This window comes from Pelobates fuscus, chromosome 9, assembly GCF_036172605.1.
Source record: "Pelobates fuscus isolate aPelFus1 chromosome 9, aPelFus1.pri, whole genome shotgun sequence".
Taxonomy (NCBI): Eukaryota; Metazoa; Chordata; class Amphibia; order Anura; family Pelobatidae; genus Pelobates; species Pelobates fuscus.
Genome location: NC_086325.1, coordinates 27,464,078 through 27,480,033, shown reverse-complemented (window position 1 = coordinate 27,480,033; position 15,956 = coordinate 27,464,078). Strand labels below are relative to the sequence as shown.

Below are 15,956 nucleotides of genomic sequence, written 5' to 3'. Positions count from 1 at the left end.
GTATTTTATTATGTTTTTGTACTCCCGAAAGAGACCGACCGCACAGCCTGAATCTTTGGAACTCTTTTGGGCAGGCGACTCATGTGCGGTCGATCCAAACTATACCCCGGCGGCGTTTCGGTTACGTTCGTGGGATCTGAGCGCTTTTCGGATATGTTGTGTGCTCAGATCCAGGCAATCCGGAACTTGAGGGGGTACCTAATTGTTAAATGTCTATTTTGGGGTGTATTTGATCTGTATGTCCTGTACCTGAGAAGTAATGTAATTATGTTGTGTACTTTGTAGCAGTCTACTCTCAGGTCCAGTGGGGAATGATACACACACACACACATTACACACATACAAGCATATACACACACACACACACAAACAAATGTCCATCGGGCCTGGGCCACCCGATGGACCCTCACACAGGTTCACAACCTGTGTGGTGCTGCTGCACCGCTGCCATAGGTTGGGAACTCCTGTTTTAGATTATGCCAGGGGTGGCACAATGCCGCCTCTGTCAATGTGCCACCTGGAGCCGTGGCTCCACAGCGGTCTACGGACGGGCCGACCATGCTTGTAGTGTTGCACATGCCCACAGGATCCTATATCGTGGCTCATAACTAGTCCTACAAGCTTGATTCTCTATGTGTCCTTGACTCCAAGTACCATAAACATTACAGACTTTTAGTGGGCAGGGGGGTGGAACACAGACAGTGCAATAGGAAATAATCACAGAAACAACAAACATTTAAAAAGAATGTTTTCAGAAATATCTGCTCAAGCATGGGGATCCACAAAGGCTCCACAGAGCACCAACTTGGAAATGGTTGCCATTTTAACATATACACAAACACATGTACATATACACAAACACATGGACATATACACAAACACATTAAATGATTCACATGTAACAAGACTCTGGAAGTAATGTGATATATGGCACCTTAATATTGTGTCACAGAGGAGGGTTAGCCGGCACCCCAAAATATCTGTGTTAATACCAGTATTTTTTACTTAATGTCAGTCAGAAAGAAAAACTATAAACATTGCAATATTGTTCAATTAAAGAGGATAAGCGTTCGTGTTTTCCAAGAATCCATTTTTTTCTTAGAACAAGAAAGGTAATCTTATTTCACATGATAAGAAAAGAAGAACGAGAAAACAGACAGGGATTTCAATATAAAAAGGATCTCGCTGTAGGGTACCAGTGAAATGTTTTTAAAGGAACACATTCGTCAATACTTTAAAACTAAGCAATAGTAGATTACATTTCATTATCCCATTGTCTTTTGGGCATAGTATGTACCTTAGTGCCCTTTTTTGTACGGGATCTTATTTTGTTTGTGTGAACTGCATGATATGGAGCGGGCTAAATCTTTCTCATAGGTGTAATCAATTTGGAGCTATTATTTTGCTTAGGGACCTAATAGATAAATGGATTATGACAGATAATGGAGTTGAACAATTGTTGGCACTATTAAGATTGCTTAACAAGGAAAGTGGCATTGAGCAATTTTCCAAGGAATTGGACAGGTTAATTTGGTTTATGTTCCTTCAGGCATGTGTTAATGGGTTTATTCCAAGATAAATAATTGTAGATTTAGTGGGAGGTATTCTCTTATTCTCTTTAATGCGTTAATCATTTATGGTACTTCCAATGGGATATTATTCCTTTGAAATATAAATGCTGTATCCCTTCAGAGCCAGGACAATTTATGCCCACTGTTTAGTTTTAGTGAGCAGTAGTGATGTCCCGAACGGTTCGCCGGCGAACATAGCATGTTCGCGTTCGCCACGGATGGCGAACATATGCGATGTTCAGTCCGCCCCTTATTCATCATCATTGAGTAAACCTTGACCCTGTACCTCACAGTCAGCAGACACATTCCAGCCAATCAGCAGCAGACCCTCCCACCTCCTAGACAGCATACAATTTAGATTAATTCTGAAGCTGCATTAATTTTTTTGTGTGTTTATTATACATTATCCCCCATAGCCAGTAACCTGTGTTTATTATACATTATCCCTCCATAGCCAGTAACCTGTGATTGGGGGAGGGGACCTACTGTCCCCCCCCCCCGGCCCCCACCCCTAAATGGTGGGTGGGGGCCCTAAAAAAACAATAAGGGGGGCACCACCGGCCCCCACCCCTGAGCGGTGGGTGGGGGCCCTAAATAAAGAGAGGGAGGGACCTACTGTCCTCCCCCGGCCCCACCCCGAGCAGTGGGTGGGCGCCCTAGATAATAATGGTGGGGGGGGACCTACCGTCCTCCACCCCGGCCCCCACCCCTGAGCGGTGGGTGGGGGCCCTAAAAAAACAATAAGGGGGGAACTACTGTCCCCCTCGGCCCCCACCCCTGAGTGGAAGGATGGCGCCAAAGGTAAGGCTGAGATCTGAGCGCGGTCGTCGAGTTTCTTCCAGAATGCTTCAAATGTAGCAGCTAGCCGCGCCAGGATGTCGGTCTCCTGTGTAAGGTCCGATGGTCCATGTGTGGTCTCTGACATATTCGACTCAGCTCGGTTCTGTTGGGGCTGCTGCCACAGCCTCTGACATGGCCCTCCTGGGACCGGGATGACCCCCACCGGTCATTGGGGGGGGGGGGGGGGGGGACCAGGGCCCACAATCACGCTTGTAGCCGTTGAAGGCGCCAGGGGAGCGGCCATCTCCCCTGTACCGACCATGCTGGCAGGCCTTGAGGAGTACTTCGGTGGTTCCTGTCTGTTGTGCCACATGTTTAGTATCTGCAGGTAGCCCCCAGTTTCGCCTTTCCGTTAGGTGCTCATGTGAGGGGATTGCGGTACTTTGTAGGCTTATAGCCTGGGAGATATGCCCAGGAGCAGCTCTTTTCTGCGTCCTCTCGGCTCTGCGGTCAGGCCCCGCCCCCTATGTTTATAATTTTAACCTCCTCAAGATATTTTCTTTGTATTTATATTTTTTTAAGCATTTGATAATTCTATTCTTTGAAATATGTATTTACATGTTTTTATTAAGAGAATATGTTAACATTCAGTGTAATGTTAAAGTTTTTTTTTAAATAGTTAAAAGTACAATATAACATTACAAACTTCACTTATGGCATTTTCAAACTGCTGGTAATTGACGCAGTGGTAATTGACGCATATTAATCCTAAATATTGCTTGTTTAACATTAGCAAACGTAGTAACAAGAAGTTACCATGGTAACCTATGAACAAACTCGTGTGGGACAGGAGTGTTAATGGAATAAAAACCCTGTTATTTTTAATATTACAATTATTATTATTTTTTTATATTATACTGGCATTATACTGATCATGTTAATCACCTACCAGCTGATACAAACATATATACCATGTTTGGGATAATGCAACCAAAAACGTAAGTATCCAGTCTTTAGATAAATTTGCACTGATATTTGACACAGCACCAATGGAGTCCTTTTACGTTTTGTCTCAACATTTCGTTATCGCTGATTTTTACTTACTGTTCCCCGGTAGGGTCCACAAATGCAGACACTGACTTACCTTGAGCTAGGACATTAATAGCTCCTTAAAACGTGAGTGTGATACCTGTGACCCTGTGTTTGTTAATTCTTTGATTATATATATTATTTAATTTTTAGATTATATATATATATATATTTTTTTTTTCTTTCTTTTTGGGTACACTGTTGCATTGTGAGCTACGAGCACACTGTGCTGTATCAAATTACTGTTGTCATTTAAACTTGCCTGCTTTCTGGATGTACAAGAATGCTACAAGGTACCAAGTGTTAAACATAGAAGAGTGCAATAAAGTGTATATATATATTTATACACATACATAAATTTGCTTCTAATTTTTGAGCACACTGCCACCATGTGTCCAATATAAAACACTGCCACACAACATAGTTATAAAAACAAGCATCTATTCGTTGAGCCTACTGCCAATCTTGTGATCAATACAGAAAATCACCCTTTTTTTATTCTTTGGTGGGAGGCGCAATTTTAAATTTTGTCAAAGACTGTTAAACTATTTGTATGCGGATTTGTAAGGTTTTTTGTTTTTACCGTGACTTATAAAGCATTGCATGCTTTATGTTCCATGAAAACATAGGACTTATTATGGCGTGTCCCCCCAATTTTATTGCCTAATAGGTTTAGTATCAGGGATTCAGGGCACGTTCCTGCCCTTTTTTTAGAGCAGGAACGCTGTTCCCGTTTGTGGTCCTGCAGGCACTCAGGGGGCGTCAAAAAGTGCTGCCCTCAAATGCCCCCCCGTGTTCCCCCTGTCATGGGGGGGCCCAAGAGGTGGCCTGATGGCCCCCCCATGGCGGGCGCCTGTCTCGCTGTCAGACCCGGCGAGGGAGCTGTGTTCTCTCTGCTCTTCTCCCTCGCACGACGTTTGCTGATGCAGGGAGCCGGAATATGATGTCATACTCCGGCTCCCTGCATCAGTAGACAGCCCGCGCGGTGAGAGGGAGCAGAGAGGACACAGCTCCCTCGCTGCATCTGACATTGAGACAGGCGCCTGCCGCACTGAAGCGCCACTGGACCCCAAGGACAGGTCCACGCCAGCTCTCCAGGTAGGGTGGACATTTTTAAAATTTAAAAAGAATATGAATAATTTGTGTCTGTGAGTGTGTGTGTGTGTATGTGCACCTGTCAGTGTGTGTGTGCATGCATTTATATATGCATACGAGTATATTTTTTTGGGAAAGGGGGAGTGGGGGGGTTGAACTTGGGTGAGTTCCCACACTTTATTCCCCAGGACTTGACCCCTACAGGGATTGATCTATGTTTGATGATGTTCATCTTCATGCCTATGTGCACATGCAGAAAGTCCACCAACACTGTCGTTATCGAGGGTTTATTTTTACCTTTAGATTACTATCTCCCATCATCTCCTAAAAATAAGTTACTCACCTCTAATCCAGTGGAGAGAGGAATCATTTGCTGCTCTGCAAGATTACCAATAGTTATGATCTTCCAGGTAACCTAAAGGCTTGCAGTGAGAAGCAGGGGCATCAATAGCCACAATCTACTAGAAATATTACTCACTGAGAAACAATGAAACCAATGATAATTTAATTCGCTAGCACAATGTATAGACACAATTAGCAGGACTACAAAATCAGACCTCTGTCATGTCAAAATATCTTTTTATAATTTATTTTTTTAAACTTTGAGTTGATAAAAACTAGTTGTTTAACATGGTTTTAAGCCCACCACCCTCAGGAAAAAAGAACGTAAATGACCGTCAAGCAGTGATTCTTGAGTGATTGTATCCATTGGCTACATTAAAATTACATTAATAATGAATTTGAAACACTGGCTTAGGATGTGGGGAGCCTTGCAAGCAGTAATAAATGCTAATGTCGGCCTGGGGCTTAAGTATAGCCACGATCTGTTTCTGCTTAACTAGAACAAAATAAAGGTAACTATAAATAACATTTTCTCATAAATAGATGAAGTGCTCCTAAAATACTCTAGGATATTGTACAGGATGGTCTATAGTGCACTTTGGACAGTCCAGCCCTGTGTATGACTTTTCTTCAGCTTCCAAACCACATAGGTCGACACCACAACCTTTGCTTAGGACTGGAAGGAGACTTTGGGCAGAGATTGTGCAGATAAAACTCAACACCATTGCCTGGGCTGGACACAGTCTAACAGTGCAAATTATTATTCCCATTGTTTGTTATACGTGTCATAATAAGTAGTTATGCTTTCTCGCTTAGAACAAACTTGCCTTTTCGGTTCTGTGAGCTCTCTTATGAAGATCAAGATAGCCCTTTTTAGCAAATCTTTTTCCACACACAGAGCAAACATACGGCTTTTCTCCTAAATGGATTTTATGATGCATAATCATGTGTGACCTCTGTGTAAAACATTTCCCACATTCAGGGCATGAATATGGCTTCTCTCCAGTATGAGTTGTTTGGTGGCTGATTACATTTGACCGTCTAGTGAAACATTTTCCACATACCCGACACATATATGGCTTCTCTCGGGTATGAATTCGGAAATGTCTGTCCAGATTTGTCCGTTTAGCGAAGGACTTCTCACACACATTGCAAACATATGGCTTCTCACCTGTGTGTGTTCTGTAGTGTATCACCACATGAGACCTACTGGTGAAGCACTTTCCACACTCAGGGCATTCATATGGTTTATCCCCCGTGTGAATTCGTTGGTGTATTATCAACTGTTCCCTTTTACTGAATGGTTTTCCACACACATGGCAGATATATGACAGTACAGGCTCAGTATATTCACTGAGATTTGAGGATGTAGGCAGTTGTGCCTCGCAATTGTTTTCCTCAGGATATATTTTCAATATGGAAAGATTATTTGTGGAATGAAACGAGTCTCCACATTTATCAAACTGATGAGGATTCTGACCTGTGTACAATGGGTTACTATCTTGACGAGTGGGCTTTTTTTTTTTAATTTTAATATTACCAGAGCTGTCTCTGGTAAACCTCTCATTCAGCAAGTGCATATTTTTTTGACATTGGTTTAACGGTAATGGATTTCCACTTTTATATGAACCTGACTCATTCGGCGAGTATTCTTGAAGGACATCTTGATAAGTACAAGATGTACTGGTGTTGCCACTCTCTGCCTGATCCCATGAACAGGATACTGACCAGGATGTCCCTTGAAATGCAACAGATGCATTTGACTCATCTTCTATTACCTCAGCTAAGGAAGGATCCACTATGTTAGGTTCTTCTTTAAAACCATGAGGAGCACCGGTGCCACTTTCCATTGTCCACTCTGATGAGCAGGGCATTGTCCAGGATTCCTCGTGAAACCCTTTTAAACTCTCAGTATGGTCTCCCATTGCCTGAGTCAAAGAACATGACTGTACATGCGATTCTTCCTTCGGTGGATGAGACACACCGCTATTATCTTCTACGGTCCTAACCCATGAATTAGAAGTCTGTGGATCTCTGGAAATCTGATGTGTTCCATGTGTAACACCTTCCTCTGTCAGACCTGAGGCACAGTCTGCTACTTGAGACTCTCTTAGCACATCAACGCTCAGACATTGACCTGTGAGGACGACAAATGTTTAAAGAAAAAGCATCATTAGTTTTTGAGTGTACCACAAATATTATCAAGAATCAAATACAAATATCTACTATATTATATTCCCTTCCCTTCTCCGTTAGACTTTCACCCAGTCTCCACACCTTCAAAAAATCTTTGAAAACACTCTTCAGGAAAGCATATCATTTAAACTGGGGTTTTTATTCCCACCCCCCACCATATTTATTATTGTACCCATTTTATTTTTGCATTATTTTTTTTGTAATATCAATATAATGCTTTAACAATGGGTCCATTTTGAGCATTAGATTTGATTATTGGATAAAATCGCTCTAAAATAACTGGTAAATAAAGTATATAATCCAAAAGAGAATTTATAAATCAACCGGTTGACTGTCTATTCTTCCTTCATGATGTGGATCAATACATTGAACACTATTGGATCAAGGACCGGCTAGCAGCTTGCGATAATATTGATAAACTGATTATTAAGGGATTTCCCACCTGTGCCAATGTCTCTGTTTGTTTCCTTCTGCTCGGTTTCCAGGTGACTCTTCATATTCGGAGCCTTAGTGTTTTCACTGCAGTATACATAGTCACCATTATATTCACCTGTGAAAATAAACAATTGTGGATTCTTATATGCAGTACAGGTGCTACATGTTAGAGTGGAGGGACGGTTATGACCCCACTACATTTTCCTGGCCACAAAACACTAAGCAATTTATTTCTTAAAGGGTTACTTGAGTGATTTGAAGTAGTAATGGTGGTAGGGGTGCGTATGTGCAGGGTTTCAGCACACGTGACATTGGCTGCCCGATGTCAATTCTGTGCACAAATTCTGTCTGTTGTCAGCACACACTGAAAGCTGCCGACAGACGTGAAAATCCTCCCTTGCTGTGAAGTTAGCATTCCCCTACCGCCCACTCTGCATTCCCTCCTGCCTCCGTTTGTTCTGTTACCCAGCTGCACCAACTCCGTCCACTCGACTAGAGACCCCCCGCTAAACTCTGCTCAGTGAGCTCTGTTGTACACGCGAGACATTGCTGAACACAAATATGTGTATTTTATCGTAGTTACAGTAAAAGTGTCATGCAGAACCTGCAATATAACATTTCTTAATTTCTCTAAATTTTACTCATATTAAATTGTTTGATATATGAATATTTGATGTGAAATGAAAGTCCAGTTTCTCCTGAACAAAATTATATATAATAACTGAGGGTTTACTTAATATGAAAGAGGTGGATTTTGGTTGAACAGATTTCTAGCTCATATTCCAGGTTTTTATGAGAACTTGCACAATAGCCTCCGTCCTTAAGGGGTTAATAGTAGTCTCTTTTAAGCAGACTTTGTTAAGTAGGGATTCTAAACAAGGAGTTCCCCTGGAGATCTACAAAACTGCGGACAGAGGTTTTTCCCCAGCAAATCTTCTTTAACTTCAAAAGGGAAAAGAGCAGTGTTTTTCCCCTGTATGTTGCTGCTCAGTTAATTCAGGGAGTGGTGCCTTAATTTCCATCTGTGTGGGTTTTTGTTTAGCTGCATAAACCCTCAGCTGACTCACTGAGCTGGCTCACTTGGACTTGCTTTAAATGAGTCTCTTATAAGTAGGAGTTGAAAAACAGGAGTTTAAACCAACAAGGGAATTATTGTTTTACTGTTCTGTATGCTTGTTGTTTTCGCTATCTGGAGAAATGAGTGTTAGCAAGGTGGAAGGTTTGACCCAGTGCACATCTTGCTACAGGTATGCATGCCTGGATGAAGCCGTCCACGGTCCATACCTTTGTGGCATGTGCGAGCGAGTGGCTTCTCTGGAAGATCATATTGGAGATCTGGAAATGTAGCGGGCAACATTAAGACAGACTGGCAATCTTGAAAGGGGACTGCCGCTCACTGAGCAGAGTTTACTGGGGGCCTCTAGTTGAGTGGAAGGAGTTAAGGCAGCTAGGGAACAGGCACTTAGCTGGGTTACAGTTTCACGTGGTGGCAAAAGGGACAAATAGCACATTTTAATAAATTGAATATTAGAATGTGACTCTCTCACATCATTTCACACCAGTGTCTACAGGATATTTCAACTGCACAACTTACCTGCACAGGTGTCAGAGATTTTCACATGTTCTTTGTTTGTTTCACATTTTTCTGTTTTCACAACCTCACTAATAAACACAACGTCCGCATCATCATCATCGTGGGCGTCTGGCAGTTTAAACAGAAACAGTAAGCGGAGTTTATACTGGTGTAATTTACATAACACTAAAGTATATTCCACTCGCATGCAGTACATTTCACCTATGTAGAATATCTTTTCAAAAACATTCAGCTACACAAGGAAATGAGCGATTAACCACTTCATATTAAATGACATCCCAGGGCACAATAAGCTCTTTCTAGAGGTCATGTGACTGTCCTGGCATGTCACTGCTCTGAGATGGCAATATGTAAACGTACATTTCATGATCTGTGGGTAAACTCTCATACAGACAGCTCAGAGACTGTGTCCGCCAGTATTAGCAAGTTATCAGCATATATAAATGGCGATAATAATAATAATTCCCATTATGTGATCGCTGTCAGCATCGGTGGGATATGTATTTTATTCTTGATATTAAAAACACAAAGTCACCTGAGATTGTTTTTTCTGGGTTTCTCGTGGCATCAGACACTTGGCGACCCTCTATAATAACATCCTGGTAAATGTCCTTGTGTCCCTCTATATAATCCCACTCCTCCATGGAGAAATAAACGGAAATATCGCCACATTTTATAGGCACCTGAAACGCAGAGTAACATTCAATCATTTCACACAACAGGTCATTCCAAAAGACAATGACACACACAAAACGTCCTGCTACGGACAACACAGGGGGAAACTGTGAAATCCAAGTGGCAAAAATGAGGCTAAAAATCAATCTGTGACTTTAGCTAAGTTGGAGATTTTTTTCCCAATAAGATATTTTAGCCATTTGGATTTAAATTTTCTAAAATGTGATGTTCATTGAATAACTTTGTGTGTCACTGAGAGGACACATATTGATGTAATGATCATACAATCATCACCTTTCTGTTGCATCCCTAGATCTAATATTATATACTGCAGTGAGAGTGGGAGAAAGGCTTATTGTAATTGCTGATCAGAAAGCTTTAGTATTTTTATCTCCTAGTACAGCTGCTAATCGAGGAGGTAAACAGCCTTCAAAATAAATTATATTTCTGTAAGCTCCAAATTACGCCTCTCAGCTATGCCCATTAACTTTTCCCCAGCCTTTGCTTTAGCCAGTGAGAGACAGAAATCCCAAATAGTAATTTATGCATTGGATACTCACCTCTCCATTTAGAAGATGAATGCTACTGTGGGGGGCACCTTTTTTAACAACTACATATTCCTGCAAAATAAGATCAGTAAAAGCATGTCAGACTGTGGTGTAAGGGACAGACACCCTTCAATATCATATAATGATCAGCCTTGCTTTGGATCATGCCCTTTTAAGATTTTAGAAAATTTTACAATTTTGTAAGCATCGCACTTTATCCAGTGACCTCCCATTCCGTAAAAATAGCTATTAGGAAATGTAAAACTTGCGGAGATCTCATCATGATTTTGTGGAACCTTTTGCAGAATCTGTCATAGCAGAGATAACAGAGGGAATACATTATGGATATCACACGGATGCCTCAAGATGCATATTAATGATTTTACAATTACGTAAAATCATTGTGTGCAGGAGAAATGCAACACAGGTCATCTATAAACCAAACCACAGTCAGTCACTTGGACCTTTACCTCTTCTAATTAACACATGATCTACAGTACAGAATAACCCTCTAACTCTGCTTAACTCCTGGGTTCTAATGGCCTTGTATTGGATTCCAAGTGGTTGGATTAGACACACAGGGGGATTCACTGAACCCAGAATTATAGTAGATCGATGCCCGAATGGGAAAATTTAGAATCCTCTCTGCTGAGTCTTATCTGGTGAAATGCGTGAGTAAGAGGCTCTGATGGAATTCCCTCACCACGAATGAGTCTATGGACATTACTTCACCCAATACTTATCTGAATATGATCTTTTGTTTCTCTTCCCAGTTTATATTAATAGATTTCTTCTCATAGTGAGAACAATAGGGACAGGAACACAAACATTTATTTCTATAGTGTCAAAAACACTATCTAGCCCCCCTGGCCATCCCTTACCCCCCTAAATATAGTAAAATCTTACCTGATCTGTCTCCTTGGCTGACATCATCAGAAGTGATGATCTCAGCCAATCACAATACTTTCATATAGGAAAGCGTCGGATTGTCTGAGATTGTCAATTCTGATGACCACAGCCAAGGAGGCAGGCCATGGGCAGAGCCAAACACTGCCCTGGCCAATCAACATCTCCTCATAGAGATACATTGAAACAAACAAACGAACCAAGCAAAGTGAATACTTATTGTGAGGAGTGTGTATTTAAATTAAAGGAACACTATATGGTCAGGAACACAAACATGTATTCCTGACCCTATAGTGTTAAAAACACCATCTAGCCCACCTGAATTCCCCTTTTCCCTTTGACTACCCACTAAGAAACAGTCTTTTTGGGTCACTTATAATCACATATCTAAGCAAAAAATTTGGGGTTTTGGTAACACAATATGGCTATACCGTATTAAGCGCGCCACTGCGTCACAGTACCCCAATATCGGTGGGACTTACATTAATTCTAAAATTATTGTAGGATGCACCAATATTAGGTGATTTTAAGCAACCTAGTGAATTTGTGCACTGCTTCTTATTCTTTAAGCAGTAAAAAGTGGGCACTTAGATATAATCCCACCTCTCCAGTCAGCAGGAAGATGATCCCGAGAGCATGATTCAAGATTCTCTCCGAAATTTTCCTTTTGTCTTTTGTCAACTCCTTCATCTTCAGCGACTGAGACCTACAAGAAAGAGTGTAAAAATAGGAGTGCGATGAGTGAATAATAGTGGTTCTGGTCAATAGCTCTGTATTCTCAGATTTAGAGAGCGTGATATAACTGAGAAATACTAGACTTTCAATGATACATATGACCCGATTAAAGCCGTGAATTCTCACAGTATTACAAAAAGGAAGGGGTATTGTGAAATAAATGTTCCTTGGGTTAATGTGGTCTGAGGTTGGTTGGACGGATGGAGACTTGGTTTCATATGAGTTTGCTTCTTCAAAACTCCTGAAATATGATATTACCAATATCAAAAAAATTTGAACTGGAATAATTTGGTTATTTACAGAATTCTGCCAAATCAAATATATTTCCCTGACACTCCTTCTCCCATCTTTCGAACTTCCTCATAAGGTGTGAATACAAACATGTTCACCACAATCCCTTGGTTAATCTATCTTGGAGGAGGCAGACTTAATATTTTACGGATGACTGAGTAGGTATGATGTGTCTCAGCAATCGGTGAAATGCAACCGAAAACATTACTGCCGGCTCCTAAACTTTGACTTTTTTTTACATTTGGCAACCTCAGCGTGACTCTTCCCTGCATCCTTACAATAACAAGTCTGGTAAATGCCATTTAAATCTCTTTTCATGTCTTACATTTGTAAATATAGGGATGTGACAGATCTGTCCATCAACTGCTACAGAATTTGGTGGTGGTTTATAAATAATAATAACAATCATAATAACAGATTGAGCTGTGTGTGTTTATATGTTTAGTCTTTACAGTATGATAACATTATGATAAAAGGGTCACTGTGTGTGCAGCAAGCAGGGTAGGGCTGTAATAAATCATTATATACAGTAAATACAGACCCAGGGCTGTAATAAATCATTATATAGAATATATCAATCACTATATACAGTAAGTACAGACCCAGGGCTGTAATAAATCATTATATAGAATATATCAATCACTATATACAGTAAATACAGACCCAGGGCTGTAATAAATCATTATATAGAATATATCAATCACTATATACAGTAACTACAGACCCAGGGCTGTAATAAATCATTATATAGAATATATCAATCATTATATACAGTAACTACAGACCCAGGGCTGTAATAAATCATTATATAGAATATATCAATCACTATATACAGTAAATACAGACCCAGGGCTGTAATAAATCATTATATAGAATATATCAATCACTATATACAGTAACTACAGACCCAGGGCTGTAATAAATCATTATATAGAATATATCAATCATTATATACAGTAAGTACAGACCCAGGGCTGTAATAAATCATTATATAGAATATATCAATCACTATATACAGTAAATACAGACCCAGGGCTGTAATAAATCATTATATAGAATATATCAATCACTATATACAGTAAGTACAGACCCAGGGCTGTAATAAATCATTATATAGAATATATAAATCACTATATACAGTAAGTACAGACCCAGGGCTGTAATAAATCATTATATAGAATATATCAATCACTATATACAGTAAATACAGACCCAGGGCTGTAATAAATCATTATCTAGAATATATCAATCACTATATACAGTAACTACAGACCCAGGGCTGTAATAAATCATTATATAGAATATATCAATCATTATATACAGTAACTACAGACCCAGGGCTGTAATAAATCATTATATAGAATATATCAATCACTATATACAGTAAATACAGACCCAGGGCTGTAATAAATCATTATATAGAATATATCAATCACTATATACAGTAAGTACAGACCCAGGGCTGTAATAAATCATTATATAGAATATATCATCACTATATACAGTAAGTACAGACCCAGGGCTGTAATAAATCATTATATAGAATATATCAATCACTATATACAGTAAATACAGACCCAGGGCTGTGAATATACAGTGTGAGATGGCACAGATCTTACCTTGTAGCCATAGTCACTCTCAGGAGTAAGGAAACAGAGTGAAGTGCGCTGATTGGCTGAGCTAGGTGTGGCGTCACCAACCAGCGAGCGACAGAACTACAACTCCCAGAATCCCGCGCGGTGGGACCGATGGGGTTCTGACAGAACACCAGCTCTCATCAACCTTTGAACGACGGGTTAAGCCGAACGGTAGCACCGTGCGAGGGATTCTGGGACGTGTAGTTCGGCAGGTGCGTGGGCCGCCTCGCTTTCGCTGATCTCAGAACTACAACCCCCGAATGCCTTGGTGCTGACATCACGCCGAGCTGAGCCAATCAGCGCAGTGCGCTCTGATTCTACGTCTGCCCACCGGTGTTGTGATAATGGCTGCGAGGTAATGCATTCTGCTGTCACTGTGTTTACATTGCTCCCCCGGGGGAGCAGGCAGTCCCAGGCCGTGTCACCCTGTGATTCTCTGTCACCCTGTCCCTGTCAGTATGTCACTGGGCAGCCCAGGGGCATGCTGGGAGAATACCTACTACATGCATTATATACAGGGTTTATTATATACAGGGTTTATTATATACAGGGTTTATTATATGTGTTATTATATACAGGGTTTATTATATGTGATATTATATACAGGGTTTATTATATGTGATATTATATACAGGTTTATTATATGTGTTATTATATACAGGGTTTATTATATGTGTTATTATATGCAGGGTTTATTATATGTGTTATTATATACAGGGTTTATTATATGTGTTATTATATACAGGGTTTATTATATGTGATATTATATACAGGTTTATTATATGTGTTATTATATACAGGTTTATTATATGTGTTATTATATACAGGGTTTATTATATGTGTTATTATATACAGGGTTTATTATATGTGATATTATATACAGGTTTATTATATGTGATATTATATACAGGGTTTATTATATGTGATATTATATACAGGGTTTATTATATGTGATATTATATACAGGGTTTATTATATGTGATATTATATACAGGGTTTATTATATGTGATATTATATACAGGGTTTATTATATGTGTTATTATATACAGGGTTTATTATATGTGTTATTATATACAGGGTTTATTATATGTGTTTATTATATACAGGGTTTATTATATGTGTTTATTATATACAGGGTTTATTATATGTGTTTATTATATACAGGGTTTATTATATGTGTTTATTATATACAGGGTTTATTATATGTGTTTATTATATACAGGGTTTATTATATGTGTTTATTATATACAGGGTTTATTATATGTGATATTATATACAGGGTTTATTATATGTGATATTATATACAGGGTTTATTATATGTGATATTATATACAGGGTTTATTATATGTGATATTATATACAGGGTTTATTCTATGTGTTATTATATACAGGGTTTATTCTATGTGTTATTATATACAGGGTTTATTCTATGTGTTTATTATATACAGGGTTTATTATATGTGATATTATATACAGGGTTTATTATATGTGATATTATATACAGGTTTATTATATGTGTTATTATATACATGGTTTATTATATGTGTTATTATATACATGGTTTATTATATGTGTTATTATATACAGGGTTTATTATATGTGTTATTATATACAGGGTTTATTATATGTGATATTATATACAGGTTTATTATATGTGATATTATATACAGGTTTATTATATGTGTTATTATATACAGGTTTATTATATGTGTTATTATATACAGGGTTTATTATATGTGTTATTATATACAGGGTTTATTATATGTGATATTATATACAGGGTTTATTATATGTGTTGTTGTTATATACAGGTTTGTTATATGTGATATTATATACAGGGTTTGTTATATGTGTTGTTATATACAGGTTTGTTATATGTGTTGTTATATACAGGTTTGTTATGTGTTGTACAGTATGTTTTATTATATTATATGGGTTATTATATACATGTTTTATTGTTTTATTATATGTGCAGTGCCCCAGGGGGGCTCTCTTATAGTCACATCCCAAATAAACCAGTCAGATCACTTACACTGAAAGCCAGGGGCTACTAACCTTTTT

General features: G+C 39.1%; 2 protein-coding genes across 2 annotated transcripts in view; one reads left to right on the top strand and one right to left on the bottom strand.

Moving 5' to 3' along the window:
* LOC134573630 (zinc finger protein 184-like) overlaps positions 1-15,956 on the top strand; it is a 35,692-nt gene that overhangs the window by 9,981 nt on the left and 9,755 nt on the right. The gene's annotated exons all lie outside the window — the stretch shown is intronic.
* On the bottom strand, positions 5,132-13,946 carry LOC134572588 (oocyte zinc finger protein XlCOF7.1-like). The gene is made up of 7 exons (XM_063431641.1): positions 13,877-13,946; positions 11,835-11,937; positions 10,338-10,397; positions 9,638-9,785; positions 9,103-9,210; positions 7,516-7,623; positions 5,132-7,014 (listed from the first exon to the last, which is right to left on the bottom strand). The coding sequence occupies exons 1-7, from the start codon at positions 13,885-13,887 to the stop codon at positions 5,690-5,692; spliced, it is 1,863 nt and encodes a 620-aa protein (XP_063287711.1). The 5' UTR covers positions 13,888-13,946; the 3' UTR covers positions 5,132-5,689.